Here is an 18622-nt window from a genome sequence, read left to right as displayed (position 1 = left end):
TATGAACTCACCATGCCTCTTAGTGAATACTTTGGGATGTCTTCTTTCCAAAATGGGGTCATTTGGGGGGTATTTGTACTATCCTGGAATTCTAGCACCTCATGAAACATGACAGGTGCTCAGAAAAGTCAGAGATGCTTCAAAAAGGGAAAATTCACTTTTGGCACCATAGTTTGTAAACGCTATAACTTCTACCCAAACCAATAAATATACACTTATTGGATTTTTTTTATCAAAGACATGTAACACAATAAATTTGGACAAAAATGTATATAGAAATTTTACTTTATTTGAAAAATATCAGCACAGAAATTCATTTTTTTGACAAAATTCATGTCTTTTTTGATGAATATATGGTAATAAAAACTAAAAATCGCAGCAGCAATCAAATAGCATCAAAAGAAAGCTGTATTAGGGACAAGAAAAGGAGGTAAAATTCATTTAGGTGGTAGGTTGTATGACCGAGCAATAAACCGTTAAAGCTGCAGTGGTCTGAATGGAAAAAAAGTGTCTGGTTCTTAAAGAGAACCAGAGATAAAGCACCCTCATGTATTTTATTACATTTATCAGTGGGAACATGACAGTAAACACCTACCCTGCTTTTAGTTTTATTCTTCTCAGTCTAATCTATCTGTTATCAACTGTGATAAGAATCCACCGACTATTCAGTCGAGGTTTGACCTGGAATCATTATACCTGAGTCACTCTTCTGTGAAGTCTTTTCAAGCCCAAGCCTGCCACCTCCTGGATCAGATTTCATACTCAGAGCTGTTGACATGGGAGGGGCTGCTGCTGCCGAGAAAGAAGCTCTGAAACAGTGTATCTGTGTGCAGTGTGCAGCCAGTCATTATCTACTACTGTATGCAGTTTCATTCCTATGAGAGACACTTCCTACAGGCAGCCACACAGCATACCAGAATAATAAAGTTGAAAGCAGACAGATGAAAGGCTGCAGCATCCCTGCTTGTCTAGAGTCTCATATAGCCTAGACCGCACATCCAGAACAGCTTATAACCTGGAAACAGAAGGCATATGAGCCGGCAGCCATATTGGATATTTCCTGGAGCAATAATGGATAAAAAACACTCAAAAAGGCACACCAGAGTGGCGAAATTATCAGGTAGAGCATTTATTCTTTACAAGCTATCAACTGATATGTTTATTTTGTGTGAATCGTTCATCTCTGGTTCCCTTTAAGGGGTTTTATGACCGCAGTCCTTAAGTGGTTAAGAGAAAATCAATTTTAAAGTTAGTGGAAAAAAGATGACAGATAATGTATTAACATGCATAGAAATGGCTCAAACCTCCGATTCTCAGTTCGTGAACCTCTAAACCGAACCACCGCAAAAAGTTCGGTTCGCGCAAACTTTTCGAACCACAATAGACTTTAATGGGGATGCGAACTTTAAAAACTAGAAACACTTATGCTGGCCACAAAAGTGATGGAAAAGATGTTTCAAGGGGTCTAACACCTGAGTTTTTTCATGGTGGAGTGGGATACACGCCAAAAGTCCCGGGGAAAAATCTGGATTTGACGCACAGCAGCGTTTTAAGGGCAGAAATCACATTGCAATGCTAAATTGCAGGCATAAAGTGCTTTAAAACATCTTGCATGTGTATACATCAATCAGGTAGTGTAATTAGTGTACTGCTTCACACTGACACACCAAACTCACCATGTAACGCACCGCAAACAGCTGTTTGTGTAGTACCGGCCGTGCTGAACTGGTGCGCACCATGGTGAGAGTGCAAGCCCATATGGTCGCCGGGCTGTGGTAGCTCAATGATGGACCAACAGTGACTGTCCAGCTGATCAAATTTGGTCTGTCCACAATGAAGCAACAACCTTATTATCTTGGGTCAGGTGTGCCCCCCAACACTTTCATATAGCCAGCGGTCATTGCTTCATTGTGATACGCAAGCCCCTTCACCGCAGCAAGGTAACGATCATGAAGGGGAATTGACACATGTACATGCCTTTAGTTTTGTTGTTGCAGCTGCAGTGCAGCCAGAAAAATTAGGCAGGCATGTACACACACCCAAAAAATTACTATAGCAACCGCTGCTAGCAGCGGCCTTAAAAATTCAGGAATCCGCCTGGAGTCCTGGACCCTGTTGGTGGTGGCGGAGAAGGCAGTCAAGTGGCCTGCAGACAGAGATGCTGTGTGGGGAGCGACTTCGTCTTGGGGCAGGCAGTCACACGGCGTGCAGGCAGAGATGCTGTGTGTGGGGACTGACTTAGTCTTGGGGCAGGCAGTAGCCCTCCGGGATCCAGGCCTCATTTATTTTGATAAAGGTGAGGTACTGAACACTTTTGTGACCTAGGCGACTTCTCTTCTCAGTGACAATGCCTCCAGCTGCACTGAAGGTCCTTTCTGACAGGACGCTTGAGGCAGGGCAAGACAGAAGTTGGATGGTAAATTGGGACAGCTCTGGCCACAGGTCAAGCCTGCGCACCCAGTAGTCCAGGGGTTCATCACTGCTCAGAGTGTCTACATCCGCAGTTAAGGCCAGGTAGTCGGCTACCTGCCGGTCTAGGCTTTGGTGGAGGGTGGATCTGGAAGGGCTAAGGCGTTGGACTAAAGAATGTTCGCATGTCCGACATAACCATGAGATCGCTAGAGCGTCCTGTCCTTGCCTGCGTGGACATGGGAGAAGGATTACTGGCAGTGGTACCTTTATTGCGTTGTGCTGTGACATCACCCTTAAACGCATTGTAAAGCATAGTTGCCAGCTTGTTCTGCAAGTGCTGCATCCTTTCTTCCTTCTGGTGATTTGGAAACATCCCCTCCACTTTGTGCTTATACCGAGGGTCTAGTATCGTGGCCACCCAGTACAGTTCATTCCCCTTGAGTTTTTTTATACGGGGGTCCCTGAACAGGCTGGACAGCATGAAAGACGCCATCTGCACAAATTTGGATGCAGACGTACTATCCATCTCCTCTTGCTCTTCCTCAGTGACATTAGGTAAGTTCTCCTCCTCCCCCCAGCCACGAACAATACCACGGGAAAGTTGAGCAGCACAAGCCCCCTGCGACGCCTGCTGCAGTTGTTCTTCCGCCTCCTCCTCCTCCAAAAAACGACCTTCCTCATCATCTGACTCCTCTTCCTCACACGACTCTTCCTCCTCCCCCCTCCTGTGTGCAGGTGTTGAGGAAACATCTGGTTCGGAGAATTGATCGCACAACTCTTCCTCTTGTTCCTGTAACTGTTCCTGTTCACGCTCCTCCACAGCTTGATCCACCACTCTACGCACGGCACACTCCAGGAAGAAAGCATATGGGATCAAGTCGCTGATGGCGCCTTTACTGCGACTCACCAGGTTGGTCACCTCCTCAAACGGCCGCATGAGCCTGCAGGCGTTTCGCATGAGTGTCCAGTACTTCGGCCAGAACATCCCCATCTCCCCACAGTGGGTCCTTCTACTGTAGTTGTAGAGATACTGGTTGACGGCTTTATTCTGTTGTAGCAGGCGGCTAAACATAAGGAAGGTTGAATTCCAGCGATTCGGGCTATCGCAAATCAAGCGTCTCACCGGCAAGTTCTTTCTCCGCTGAATATCGGCCAAGCATGCCATGGCCGTGTAAGACCGGCTGAAATGCCCACACAACTCCCTGAACTACTTCAGGGCGTCCTGTAAGCCTGGGTACTTACACACACATCTCTGAATTATTAGATTGAGCACATGGGCCATGCAGGGCACATGTGTCAACTTTCCCTAATTGAAAGCCGAAATTTGATTGCTGCGATTGTCACACACCACGTTGTGGATCTCTAGTTGGTGCGGGGTCAGCCACTGATCCACCTGTTTGTTAAGAGCAGCCAGGAGAGCTGCTCCAGTGTGACTCTCCGCTTTGAGGCAAGACATGTCTAAGATGGCGTGACACCGTTGTACCTGGCATGCAGCATAGGCCCTGGGGAACCGGGGAGTGTGTAGCTGGAGAGGAGATCGCAGCACCAGTAGAGTTGTACAGCCACTCAGCCAAGGAGGAGGAGGACGACGACAGTGAAGAGGATGTAGCAGGAGGAGTAGGAGGAGAAAGAGAGAAGGTGGCAGGAGGCCTGCCTGCAAGCCGTGGAGGTGTCACAAGTTGGTCCGCTGCACAGCCACGTACTCCCTGTTTGCCAGCGGTCACCAGGTTGACCCAATGGGCTGTGTAAGTAATGTACCTGCCCTGACCATGCTTGGCAGACCAGGCATCCGTGGTCAGATGGACCCTTGACCCAACGCTGTGTGCCAGAGATGACACCACTTGCCTCTCAACTTCATGGTACAGTTTGGGTATCGCCTTTTTAGAGAAATAATTGCGGCCTGGTATCTTCCACTGCGGTGTCCCAATGGCCAGAAATTTACAGAAAGCCTCAGAGTCCACCAGCTGGTATGGTAACAGCTGGCGTGCTAACAGTTCCGCCAAGCCAGCTGTCAGACACCGGGCAAGAGGGTGACTGGCAGACATTGGCTTCTTCCACTCAAAGATTCCCCCCCCCCCCCCCGGACACCTGGCTGCTGCTGTGGGCAGAGAAACATGAACCGCTCAAGGTGAAAGGTGGAGTGGAGGAGGGTGGCTGTGATTGTGAAGGTGCAAGGGAGAAAGAGGCTGAAGATGATGCACCTGAAGGAGAAGGAGGATGGCTTTGCTTTTGTGTGCTGCTTTTCCTCAGGTGGTCTTGCCATTGCAGTTTGTGCCTTTTCTCCATGTGCCTTCGTAAGGCAGTTGTCCCTATGCGGGTGTTGGCCTTTCCACGGCTCAATTTTTGGCGGCAGAGAGAACAGATGGCATTGCTCTGATCTGAGGCAGACGCATGAAAAAAATTCCACAAAGCTGAACCCTCCTGGGGTGTTGGCACTATGGTGGCATCAGCAGCTGACGTTGAAGGGCATGTTGGCTGGCTGTCCATAGGTGGCGATACATGGCGCCGGACACTGCCACCAGCTGTTTCTGACAACGAGCTCCCTCTGCTTCTTTCAGCAACTTATCTCCTCCTACTCCTGTCTTACTCCCCCTCTGAACTGTCTCCCTGGTCATGATGTCTATTAGGATCCCACGTGACATCTATGCCAGCCAGTATCATAATCATAATCATTGTCATAATCATGCTCCACAGCTTTGCTTGTAACAGACACCTCCAAAACTGCACCAACAGCAGGTACTTCATCATCCTCCTCCTCACACCTTACGTCCATAGTGACGCCTAACTCAGATATATGAGGTGGTGTAACTTGCTTAGCGCCTTACTCTTGTTGTAACAATAGTGGCTGTGAATCAGTTAATTCCCCACCAAATAACTCCTGCGAAGTGACAAATGAAACGGATGTGGTGCTAGTAGTAGCGCTGGTGGCTGCGGAAGATGAGGTGTTCTGTGTTAAATAGTCAACTACGTCCTGACAATCTTGGGAGTTGATGGGACGTGCCTTCTTCTGAGCACTATACTTTGGTCCAGGACTGCACAAAATCACGTCAGCACGACCTCGAACAGACCTGCTGGGTGGCCTGCCTCTGGGTCTGCCTCTGCCTTTTTTGTTCATATCGGGGGGGGGGGGGATGAAGTGAAAGGTATGCACTGACTTGACTAATACAATGTGCAGTCACACAGGTGCAGTGAAAGGTATGCAGTGATTAGTATTACAATACAATGTGCAGCTGTCACACAGGTGCAGTTAACAGATATGCAGTGACTGGTATATTAAACAGCGAGCGCTCACGTAGGTACTGTGAACAATTATGCAATGACTAGTATTACAAATGTGCAGCTGTCACACATATACACACACACACACAACAGGTACCATGAACAGGTACAGTGACTGGTGGTATTAAATATCACACTGCGTGCGCTCACGTAAGTAGGTGGGTGCACTGAACAACAGGTAGGTATATGCAGTGATGGGGGTAGGTATATGCAGTGATCGGTATTACAAATGTGGAGCTGTCACACACACACAGGTACCGTGAACTGGTGGTATTAAATATCACACTGCGTGCGCTCACGTAGGTAGGTGGGTGCACTGAACAACAGGTAGGCATATGCAGTGATGAGTATTACAAATGTGCAGCTGTCAGACACAAACACACAGGTACTGTGAACAGGTACAGTGACTGCACTCACGTAGGTAGGTGGGTGCACTGAACAACAGGTAGGTATGCAGTGATGGGTATTACAAATGTGGAGCTGTCACACACACACACACAGGTACCGTGAACAGGTACAGTGACTGGTGGTATTAAATATCACACTGCGTGTGCTCACCTAGGTAGGTGGGTGCACTGAACAACAGGTAGGTATGCAGTGATGGGTATTACAAATGTGCAGCTGTCTCACACACACACAGGTACCGTGAACAGGTACAGTGACTAGTGGTATTAAATATCACACTGCGTGCACTCATGTAAGTAGGTGTGAACAACAGGTAGGTATATGCAGTGATTGGTATTAAAAATGTGCAGCTGTCACACACACACACACAGGTACCGTGAACAGGTACAGTGACTGGTGGTATTAAATATCACACTGCGTGCGCTCACGTAGGTAACAGGGTGCACTGAACAACAGGTAGATATGCAGTGATGGGTATTACAAATGTGTAGCTGTCACACACACACAGAGGTACCGTGAACAGGTACAGTGACTGGTGGTATTAAATATCACACGGCGTGTGCTCACGTAGGTAGATGGGTGCACTGAACAACAGGTAGGTATGCATTGATGGGTATTACAAATGTGCAGCTGTCACACACACAGGTACCGTGAACAGGTACAGTGACTAGTTGTCACGGAACAGCCGTGAGAAACGCAGGCGAATTGGAAGGAGCAGCGTAGTCCAATTTCTGATCGCTGTCTGGCTAAATTTGTGCAGCCATTACAGGAAGCAGAACGGACATTCCTGGTTTTTTTTAAAGTACAAGTTTTTCTCCTCTGCCCTGGACGTAGATGCAGGATGTCTTTTGATGTGTTAATTAGCTTAGAATGTTTATCTTTCATTACCTCTCTAGTCACCAGCTGGGGACTCTATTTAGAGAAGGCTTCCCTCCCCAGCAGGGGGCTACTCCACACCTACGTTCCCCCCAGACTTCTTGGCACCGATGAATGGCCAATCTGAAAGCCTGGGTGGTATGATTTCCTGTCGGTATACGAAAACCGAATGTCGCACAGCTATGAAATTCATATAGTCTTATTCGGTAAAATCTGGCCATCATGCTGATATTCATTGTGATGGCCCGTCCGGTTATTGAGGTATGACCCTTCTCAAGAACTGGGTCCGCTGCACTAGCCATGTCTGATGTCATATTAATCTGTATTTTCCGACAAGTATGAATCTGTTATCCCCCTAAATATAACGTGAATCGTTCATGAGTTACAGCATTTTATAAGTTTAGCCCTAAAATCTCTCAGAGGGAATAAACTGTCATTGGTTGGTAATTCAGAGGGGGCTGGCATTGCCACACCCCCAAACCAGCTTCAGCAAAAGTATCTGCGAGGGGCCCTCCCCTCAGTCCTCCAAATTTCATCTTCACAAAAGCATACTGCCAGCCAGAGGACACATGGTTGGCGGCCATCTTGCTGAACTTTGAGTTTAGCTCTGGAACAAAGAACTTTGCGGAACTTGAAACCAAGGACTTTATGATTCTTCCCACAAAAGGACATCTTTCCAGGAACTAAGTATTTTTTCTCCCTTTCTTTTATTTTTCATACCAGCTATTAATTTCTCAATAATTGTTGATTTTAATAATTGTCTGTATATATTAATTATTTATATTGCTTTCAATAAACCGATGCTATCGTCAGTTGATGTTCTAGCTACCCTATTATTCAGCATACACAGAAACTGATCCCAGGTCTCTGAGGAGACGCTACTATTGTATTGTGGTTAACTAGACAGAATAGAGTGTGTTTAACCGTTTTATTTGTAGATCTGGGCTCAGACAGGCAGCGGGCTCCTCTGTCCCATGGTAACAGAGGTGGTGGCAGTTATACCCTGAAATCGTGTGTAAGTTGTAATTACCGTACCTCACAGGCTCCCTTCTGGTTGGTCTGCGGCCAATTCCCAACGGTTCCTGCGCATTGACTGTGACCAGAGTTCGCACGAACCGTGCGCTGGCACCGTTTGGAAGGCAATTTGCGGTCTGACCACTAGGGCTCCTGTGACACTAGTGGTATTAAATATCACTCTGCGTGCACTCACATAGGTAGGTGGGTGCACTGAACAACAGGTAGGTATATGCAGTGATTGGTATTAAAAATGTGCAGCTGTTACACACACACAGGAACCGTGAACAGGTACAGTGACTGGTGGTATTAAATATCACACTGCGTGCGCTCACGTAGGTAGGAGGGTGCACTGAACAACAGGTAGGTATGCAGTGATGGGTATTACAAATGTGCAGCTGTCACACACACAGGTAGTCACTGAATGTGCTGGGCATGGCTGGCAGTGGCACAGTAGGAATTACCAAGGGGCCAAGGTCCAGCAGCTGCGACTGACTGACAGAGCTGTATATGCAACACAAGTGTCAGTGGGACACACACAAAAAATAGATCACAAGGACAACATTAGCTCTCAAAAGAGCTGTTGGGGATGAGGAGTGATTTTTAGCAATAAGTAGCATGAAGGAGCAGCCTAACAAGCCTAACTTTAGCCTAACTAAGCTTTCCCTAATGTCTCTGCAGCACCTCTCCCTTCTCTAATTACTACAGCCACATGAGTGAGTGAAATGGCTGAAGCTGCCTGCTTTTTATAAGGGGTTGGCTGATTGGCTACCCTGTGTCTGCTGACTGTGATGTACAGGGTCAAAGTTGACCCTAATGATGTAGTATAGGAGGCGGGTCGAACTCGCATAAAGGTTCGCGGTTCACCCCGAACGCGAACCACCGAAGTTTGCAAGAATTCATTCGCGGTCGAACCGTTCGGGCCATCTCTAAACATGTATATAAATGTATTTATTTATTTTAGATATTTTCAGAGTGTGGGAAATAAATAAATGATGTGGGATCCCCTCTCTGGAGCCTCTTTAACCCCTTGTTCCCCATGCAGACTGGGATAGCCAGAATGGAGAGCCCCAGCCATGTGGTGCTTTGCACACTGAGTTATACCAGCCCGAGGAGGAGAGGAGCGGCCAAGCCTTCCCCTCCCCCCCGGAGCTCTTGTTCAATCCTTGGACAAGGGGCTCTTCCTAACCTACGGTGCTCTAGGAGGAGGTGGGGGTCGGCGATGCCCTAAGGGGGTTTCATGGTGGCTTCTGGGAATTCCATTTTAGGAAGGGGACCCCCAGATGCCAGCCCCCTCCCTAGGAGAAATGAGTATAGAGATACAGAGTAGATCTCTGCCGGTCACCACACACAACTGCTTCCTGCCGCACTGCACCTCTCAGCTATACTTAGTATAGCTGAGAGCCACGTCCCTCTTGTGGCACGGCAGAGAGTGGCTGTGTGTAGCGGCGGCCGATAGAGATCTTGAAGCTACCAAACATGAACACATGCTAAAAAAAAAGTGACAGCAAAAAAAAGATGCAAATAGTTACCTTAGGGTCTGAACTTTTTTTAATCTGTATGTAATGAGAGTACATTACTTATTATTTTAGCAAATGAATACTTAATTATTGCAAGGGTACAAAAGACACAAAACAGAAAAAAAACACCTTCTTTTCCAAATAACATAGTCGCCATACACTGTACAAGGAACTATGTGATAGCTGGGACAAATGGTCAAATAAAATGTGTGGGTTTTATCTATAGTAGCATTGATTATTTTAAAACCATAGAAAATGGAATTGGTGAATTGGTGTATTTCTTTTATTTTTTTCCTTGTATTTCCCTATAAAATGCATAGAAAAAAAAGTAAGTATTGAAAACAAGTATCACTCCCAAAAAGCCTAATTTGTGGCATAGATAAAACATAAACTATATACATAATTTAAATGGGATAAGTAGTGATAGGTCAGCATCTTCTGCGCCTGCGTGTGTGGCACTCACGCTCACGTGGTCTGGAGTGTTCTGCACAGATGCAGAACACTCCAAACCACAGGAGTGCAATCACGAGCGGTGGTCATGCAGGTGCAGTAGATGCCAGTCAGCATATGCAACAAAGAGGACTCTGGGACACCAGCTGGAAGTGGAGCTGCAGTGAGGGACATATCGGCTGCCAGGGGCTGGAAGAAGTTCCGGGTAAGTACATCTCATTTTTTTAAATGCAGCTTGGATCTATCCTTTAAAGGGACCCTGAGCAGTGAAAAAAAACGAAATCGGAACTTACCTGGGGCTTTCTCCAACCCACCGTAGATCGGGAGGTCCCCCGGCGTCCTCCTGGCTCCTCTCCCGGTCCCGCTGCACAATCCATCACCGGCGACACCCGGGCTGAGTGTCAGGCTAGTCGTCATCACAACGGTCGGCATGACAGTACTGTACATGCGCAGTTTTCTAACTCTAAACCACACATGTGCAGTACTGTCACTCCGGCCGCTGTGACAGTAGGCAGTGGGCTGGAGAAAGTCCCAGGTAAGTTCCGATTTTGGTTTTTTTTCACCGCTCAGGGTCCCTTTAAGGTGAAAACAACCTGTGGGCTGTAGTGGTTACAACATGGCAGCTGAGCATACATTTCTATATGTGGGGGAATAGTGAATAAACACAGCTGGATACAGAGAGCAGCTTACCATATAATCTATATGCGTTGTGACCGGAGGAACAGATGGTTGACGTGACCTCACAGGAGTATTTCCCGGCGTCACTCCACTGAGTGTCTCTTATCTGCAGGGTGAGCGGATCCCGGAAGGAGAATCTGGAGTCGGAGAAGTTGGAGAAGACCCCATATCGTGTATCGCTACTAAATAGCAGAAAGTGAGAGTGATTGTGTTTCCTCCATGTGATCTGTGATATACTGTCTCTGGGAATTGTGGGATCACATCTCTCCAGGCAGCGGATGGTCACTGTGTCCCCTGCAGAATATCCCCGAAAAACACCGTAGACACGCTCCGGATCTGAAATCATACAGAATTGTTTTCACTTCAGTATCAGTAATACAGAATGTTGTTCATATTTTTATACTATGATAGATAGATGGATGGATGGATGGATGGGTGGGTAGGTAGATAGATAGATAGATAGATAGATAGATAGAACCTGCTGTAGATAGAGACAGAACCTAGATAGAGTGATAGACAGTCTATAGAAAATAATTTGTGCTGGAGGAAATAGAAAGGGGCGGGAAGACACCGGGAGCCCAATCTGGTGCAGTATCACACAACTAGATTTTTCTTTAGTAAGTAAGAGATCGTATATACTCACAAGGCTTGGTTGCATATAAAGCAACCACTGTATCAAGCGTGTGGGGAAGTACCGTCCCCACTCGGCCTTGTGACGGGATGTTGTCGGTCGCAGCTCCTTAGAAAAAATACCACCTGCCAAGGTGGTGGCCCCTGGTCCCAGGGGAGGTAGTCAACACGGGAGGGTAGGAGGCGCCCTTGGAGGTACTTCGGATCGCACTTTGGGTTTAGTACATCTATTTATGCATATAACAATTCTATAGGTTTAGATGAGAGTTAGATTCATATATTCCAATTTTGGAACTGCCAGTTTCTCTAATTGTTGTTTCAGAAATATGGAAAGATCCTACCTTAATAAGTAGTCACTCTCATATGATTGGGTAAAATGAGAATTTATTGTAGCACTTTAAAATGACAACGCGTTTCGCGGTATACAACCGCTTCATCAGGTCGTGCACGAAACACGACCTGATGAAGCGGTTGTATACCGCGAAACGCTTTGTCATTTTAAAGTGCTACAATAAATTCTCATTTTACCCAATCATATGAGAGTGACTACTTATTAAGGTAGGATCTTTCCATATTTCTGAAACAACAATTAGAGAAACTGGCAGTTCCAAAATTGGAATATATGAATCTAACTCTCATCTAAACCTATAGAATTGTTATATGCATAAATAGATGTACTAAACCCAAAGTGCGATCCGAAGTACCTCCAAGGGCGCCTCCTACCCTCCCGTATAGAAAATAATTGTTATTTAGGGTACATGGCTGCTTGTTTTTGTTACATAGAGGTAGAGATGGTCGATACGTTGCAAATAATTGCAGCTTATATGCAAATGTGATGCACAGGGCCGGATTTGTACATTCCATCACCCTAGGCCCATTGTTACCAGCAGCCGCCCCACGGCCAATCGCTATCTGTGTGGTCACGGTGGAGTAGTGGGTTAGCACACTGGCACACTTGCAGCACTGTGTCCCTGGTTCATATCCCAGCCAGGGCACTATCTGCAAGGAGTTTGTATGTTCTTCCCTGTGTCTGCATGGGGTTCCTCCATGCACTCTGGTTTCCTCCCACATCCCAAAAACATACAGATAAGTTAATTGGCTTCCCCCTAAATTGGCCCTAGACTATGATACATACAATACATACGTATACTTTGACTATGGTATAGATTAGATTGTGAGCCTCTCTGAGGGACAGTTAGTGACAAGACAATATACCCTGTACAACCCTACAGAAGATGTCAGAGCTATATAAATAATAAAGATTTGATTTTCATATAACCAATAAATGGTTAATTTAAATTGTAGCAGTTCAATGCTAAAGAAAAGCTTGTGGCAGCAGTCAGTATCAGAGCTGGGACAAGGTCCTCCAGCACCCAAGGCTGAGACACCAAAGTGTGCCCCTCCCACCTGTCACACACTGATTGCTAAGAGGCACCCCAGGGCCTACAACACCCCTAACACCTTAAGCTCTAGTTATCTGTCTTGCAGTCACTGCCATGTATCTCCTTTTCTTATTTCTCTCTGCTTTAAACACAATAGGGGAATGATAGGTGAGAGTTGTGCGCCCCTCCTACACTGCGCCCTGAGGCTGGAGCCTCTCTTGCCTCTGCCTCGGCATGGCCCTGGTCAGTATCTCCTGTCCTGGGAATAAATACAACACACACTCCAAGTCCTGTTGGCATACTATACCCCAATCCACAGGTCCTACATGATCTGGTATCCCTTTGATGTCAGAAGTGCAATTTCCAGCACGTAGGCAAAGTGGCCAGTGGGTTTGTAGAGCAGCGCTTGAAGATCTGGGCAGCATGGCATGGCTGTTTCTGAAAGTCAGGATCTCCGTGTAGGCAGCGCGAGAAAAGAAATCCTGCAGCTGAAAATGTGAGTCTGCTGCCAATCACAGTGGCGATGCTGGGCTGGAGTTGCAGATGTGGGTGGGCAGCGATGCGGTGAATGCAGAGCCAGCATGTCAAGAAGCCAAGCTGGGAACACCGGGCTTTGTTTGCAGTAGACTTTTAATCATAGTCACACTTGGCGCCTGACCCATCAGCCCCAGCAGCGCAGCATGACCACCCTTCATGCAGAGCACAGTTCAAATACCGAAATCCTGCTCTGCACCAATAGGCTGGAGAAAGAGGAAGGGAGGAAAGTGGGTAGTGATTGGCTGCTGCCCGCTGACTATTGTGACACAAGCCTCCCTGTTTGTCATGCTGCCACTGTTGTATTTGCTTCCGTCTTGTCACAGACTGTGCAATGTACAGCGGCAGCACAGCAATTGAGAAGCGTGGCGAGTGGCAACTCTAACTGCCTGCTTGGCAAGCGCCCCAGCCCTCCTTCCGCCCTAGGCCATGGCCTAGATGGCCTGTGCTTAAATCTGGCCATGGTGATGCAGGCTACATGCAGTCTGGAACTGGGACAATCGAAAGCACTTAGGGCTTGATTCACTAAAGTCTGATAACTGCTATCACGGCAGTTAAAACACAATCTGGCACGCGCAAAGGTTTGCGGCGCGTGTAAAGGATTACGTTCGCGTGATCAATGAAGGTTTGAGCACGATCACGCGTGCTTTCACGAGCAAACCTTTGTTTACACGCGAGCGTAATCCTTTACGCGCACAAAGCTTTGCACGCGGCAGATCGTGTGATAAATGCCGTGATAACAGTTATCACACTAGTGTTAAAGGAATACTTAAGTTTAGAAAAAAAAATGACATTTACTCACCTGGGGCATCCCTCAGCCCCCCGAAGCTGGATGGTGCCCTCGCAGCCCCGCTCCGATCCTCCTGTCCCCGCCGGCGGCTACTTCCGGTTCGGCGACAGCCGCCGACAGGCTGGGAACGCGGCTGATTTTCCGCGTTCCCAGCCGCTGCTATCACTCTCTATGCTGCTAAAGCATATATATATATACGCTATAGCAGCATAGAGAGTGATAGCAGCGGCTGGGAACGCGGAAAATCAGCCACGTTCCCAGCCTGTCGGCGGCTGTCGCCGAACCGGAAGTAGCCGCCGGCAGGGACAAGACGATCGGAGCGGGGCTGCGAGGGCACCATCCAGCTTCGGGGGGCTGAGGGATGCCCCAGGTGAGTAAATGTCATTTTTTTTTCTAGACTTAAGTATTCCTTTAAATCTCATTGACCTAATTCCAGTCTGCATAGTATTTACATTAAGTTTTCATGCAAGTTAGAATTTTTTGGTTTTGTATTTATTTCCCCCTGATTTTTTTTCCCTCTAAACCCAGGTGCGTCATACAGTCCGGAAGGTCTCATAGTCCAGAAAATACGGTACTATATTCAGGAATGGTGACACAGCTGGATACAGAGAGCAACTCACTTACCTGGCGCATGAAGGGTGTGATGGGAAATACAGGTGCCTATCAGTGATGTGACCTCACAGGTGTAATTCCCAGAATCACACCGCTGAGCATCTCTTATCTTCAGGGTGAGCGGATCCTGGAGGGAGAATCTGGAGCCATAGAAGTTGGAGAAGGTCTCACCCCGTGTATCAGTACTGAATAGGAGAACATGAGTTGTGTTGTATCTCCTCCATGTGATCTGTGTTATATTGTCTCTGGGTATTGTTTCATCACATCTCTCCAGGCAGCGGAGGGTCACTGTGTCCCCCACAGAATATCCCACATGAAGGATATCAGGCACCTGATCTGAAATCACAAAGCATTATTTCCACTTCAGTTTTACACAATTCTGTTCATATACTTAAAGGGGAACTTCAGCCTAAACAAACATACTGTCATTGAGTTACATTAGTTATGTTAATTAAAATACATAGGTAATATGATCTCTTACCCACCCCATTTTAAAAGAACAGGCAAATGTTTGTGATTTCATGGGGGCAGCCATCTTTTTGGTTGAAAGGAGGTGACAGGGAGCATGAGACACAGTTCCAACTGTCCTGTGTCCCAGCTGCGCGCGCTAGGCTTCAAATCTCAAATTCAAAAAAAAATTTGCACCAAAACAGCAGAACGAGAACAACAACATCAGAAATCCCATCATGCTTTGCACAGCATCAGGGGAAAAATGCCCGGGCAGTTTTCTTCTGTGCAGCTAAAAATGAGGCTTGGGTAAGAAAAACAAAGTTCTGATGCTGTGAAACTGTTAAAGAAACACCAAGCCTTTTCAGTTCTGCTGAGTCGATTTTTAGTCTGGAGGTCCACTTTAACTGGGTCGATCGAAAGCTCTTCCTGCTGAATCTCATTGACCCAATTCCAGCCTGCATACAATGTGCATTAAGTTTTCATGCAAGTTAGAATTTTTAGCATATCACAGATTATTTGGGGGGCATGGCTGCCTAATTTTGTTATATGAGGGATGTGCTGCCTAATTTGGATTTAAGTACTTGTTATGGAAACAGGACACACAACCTACAACTTATTATGTGTCATATGATTGTTTGGATGGTGGTTGAGGAACATACAGTACATTTTTCCTTGCTATAGAGGGGTCCAAATATTTCAGATGTTAACCCTGCTCCATTTCCATTCTTGTAACTAGAATACCCACCTCCTCCCTACATACAGTCACCAGTGTTACTGGCCTCTATGACATGCGGCGTCAGCTCTCCCCATAGAGTACAATGGAGTATAGAGGGAAGTGTGATGCAGGATATGGACTCTTACCCAGCACACGGATGAATGTAGAGGACAGGACTTTATCTCCAGCACCCCGATCCCGGACCTTATACACACAGGAGTCTCCCCTCCCAGCCTGGGGGAGGGTCCAGCAGCCCCTCCCCCACATACAGTCACCAGTGTTACTGGCCTCTATGACATGCGGTATAACGTCAGCTCTCCCATAGAGTACAATGGAGGTTAGAGGGAAGTGTGATGCAGGATATGGACTCTTACCCAGCACACGGATGGATGTAGAGGACAGGACTTTATCTCCAGCACCCCGATCCCGGACCTCATACACACAGGAGTCTCCCCTCCCAGCCTGGGGGAGGGTCCAGCAGCCGCTGTCTGTGTCCAGGTGAAATCTGGGGTGGAATCGGTCAGTGTAGCGGATGTGACAGATGAGCTGCAGCAGCCTCTCCCTCTCCTCCCCTCCACATCGCCTGGAAAGCAGCAGAGTGGGAAGGCCATCAGGACACTTCATATTACACCGAGTGATGTCCGATCCAGTCTGTACATATTCCAGTCCTGATGACACTGTTGGGATAATATAACATTCTGAGTTCTGTGGTAGGTAATATGATGAATATAATAATGTGAAAACATCAGTTACTACCAAACCAAGAGTCGAAAAAGATGTCTGAAATGGTGCATTTTTTTCCATATCTGCATCCAGCCTTTCCCAGACAATATACAGTTGTCTATACAGGGTTACCCACTCTGCTATGTGATGCTATTAATCAAACCAGACCTCCCTTTAGAGCACACCTGAAGCGAGAGATTTAAAGAATGACATATTTTATTTCAAATTGCCTGACTGTCCTGCTGGCGTACAGCCAAAAGTGGTGCCGAGAAAAAATGGCGCACGGTGCCACCGATAAAGTGCATAAGATGCTATTTAGCATTTTCATTATATTACCGTTTTTTATATAGCGTTTTAGTGCAGTATCACAATATATGACTTTAAAGGTCATAGGCGCAATGACATAAAAATGCAAAATAGCATTTTAAGCACTTTTTCAGCGGCACCGTGCGCCATTTGTTTCTATTCTATACTATATTCTATACTATATTTGTTTATATATGTATTTTTCTCCCCCACTTGCTAGGCTGCAGCAGCAGCATCTACTCCCGTCCTCCTTGTAGTGCACAGTGTATACCTTATGTCAGGTCAGGAAAATATGGCGTGGGGAAAAAATGGCGCACAGTGATAAATCTTTTAAAACAGTATTTATAGTTTTAAAGATGTGCAGTAACTTTAAAACGTTATTTATCGTTGGTCTGGGGTCCGCCCCTCATGTCCTGCGGTGTCCCCCGATTCCTGTCTTCTGCCTACCCCCGCACGTCCAATTTTGTCTCCCAGTGATTTCATCTCTGCCCCGGACTGGAGTGTAATGCTACAACAGTCCTACCTAAGCAGATCTTACGAACAGCTGGTGGATGTATCTGCTCGCTGCCGCTGAAGACTTTCTGATCCACCAATCACGCGGGGGGGCGCTGCTCCAGAACTGCCAATCACCGCTGCTCATTTCTCTGCTCCGTCTGCTAATTGGACCTAATGCTCCCGCCTCCGAGACCATCGCGTCCAATTAGCAGACAGAGCAGAGAAATGAGCAGCGGTGATTGGCAGTTCTGGAGCAGCGCCCCCCCGCGTGATTGGTGGATCAGAAAGTCTCCAGCGGCAGCGCGCAGATACATCCACCAGCTGTTCGTAAGATCTGCTTAGGTTGGACTGTTGTAGCATTACACTCCAGGCCAGGGCAGAGATGAAATCACTGGGGGACAAAATTGGACGTGCGAGGGGGCGGGGGAGGCAGAAGAAAGTAACCGGGGGATACAGCAGGACAGCTGAAGTGAGGAGAGTAGCACAACGCTGGACAAGGAAGTTACAGTGTGCTCTGCAGGGGAGCAGGAAAAAATGTATTGTACCGGCAGTGCGCCCTAATTTCCTCCCTGTACTTCAACAGCGGCAGTGCGCCAGAATGTCATACTTTAAAACAGTAAATTATATATATCCATGCTTTTTAATGGCACGCCGGAAAGTTTCTATTGACGTATGTGCCATTTTTTCCTTCTCCGGTCCTGCCGAGCTAGCATGCAGATCAGAGGTTTCTGACTCAAGTCTGGTGGGATTAGCCACATTCTTTTTTTTAGGTGTGTGATTCAGAAAGTACTGTAGCCAAAGAGATCAGCAGGACTGGCAGGCAACTGGTATTGCTTAAAAGGAAATAAACATGGCAGCCACCATGTGCTTCTCATTTCAGGTGTACTTTAAAATGATTGTACAGTATGTCTACCTACTCCAATTTAAAAAAAAATCCATCACCAAAAGCCATGTGCAGCCACCTAGATCAGAGGCAGAGCTAGACCCTCACCATCCTTACCTTATTATGCAGAACTCCTTGGGCACTAAAGATATGTAGTTTAGTCACTACTAGCTGGTTGCCCGGGTATGTATTTGGCTGGTGTTGGCTCCGCCTACTTTTTCTAACCCTAACACACAAACACTCAATGACCAAGTTTGTGAGCTTTGGGGTCCTTGGCATCAATAATTTGTATATTCCCATAGAAATGAAACAAATCTGATGGGCTGTTTGTGGCTCCGCCCCTCTCCAGCATTGAAAACCCCAGTCACCCAATGACCAACTGTAGCAGGTTTGAGGCATCTGCTATTAACAGTGTACAAATGGCAGCACTTTAAAGAGGAACTCCAGTGAAAATAATGTAATAAGAAA

General features: G+C 46.9%; 1 protein-coding gene across 1 annotated transcript in view; it reads right to left on the bottom strand.

The window, feature by feature from the left end:
* The window catches only part of LOC137545291 (uncharacterized), a 43961-nt gene extending 27575 nt beyond the window's left edge, over window positions 1–16386 (bottom strand). The window contains exons 1-3 of the mRNA XM_068266405.1: window positions 16122–16386; window positions 14595–14918; window positions 10647–10970 (exon numbers count right to left, since the gene is read on the bottom strand). Of these exons, the coding sequence (XP_068122506.1) occupies window positions 10647–10970; window positions 14595–14918; window positions 16122–16371 (898 nt within the window). The 5' untranslated portion in view covers window positions 16372–16386. The remainder of the gene's footprint in view (window positions 1–10646; window positions 10971–14594; window positions 14919–16121) is intronic.
* Window positions 16387–18622: the final 2236 nt, after the last annotated feature.

This window comes from Hyperolius riggenbachi, chromosome 2, assembly GCF_040937935.1.
Source record: "Hyperolius riggenbachi isolate aHypRig1 chromosome 2, aHypRig1.pri, whole genome shotgun sequence".
Taxonomy (NCBI): domain Eukaryota; kingdom Metazoa; phylum Chordata; class Amphibia; order Anura; family Hyperoliidae; genus Hyperolius; species Hyperolius riggenbachi.
The sequence above is the reverse complement of the archived record's forward strand: the minus strand, read 5'-3'. Positions and strand labels throughout refer to the sequence as shown.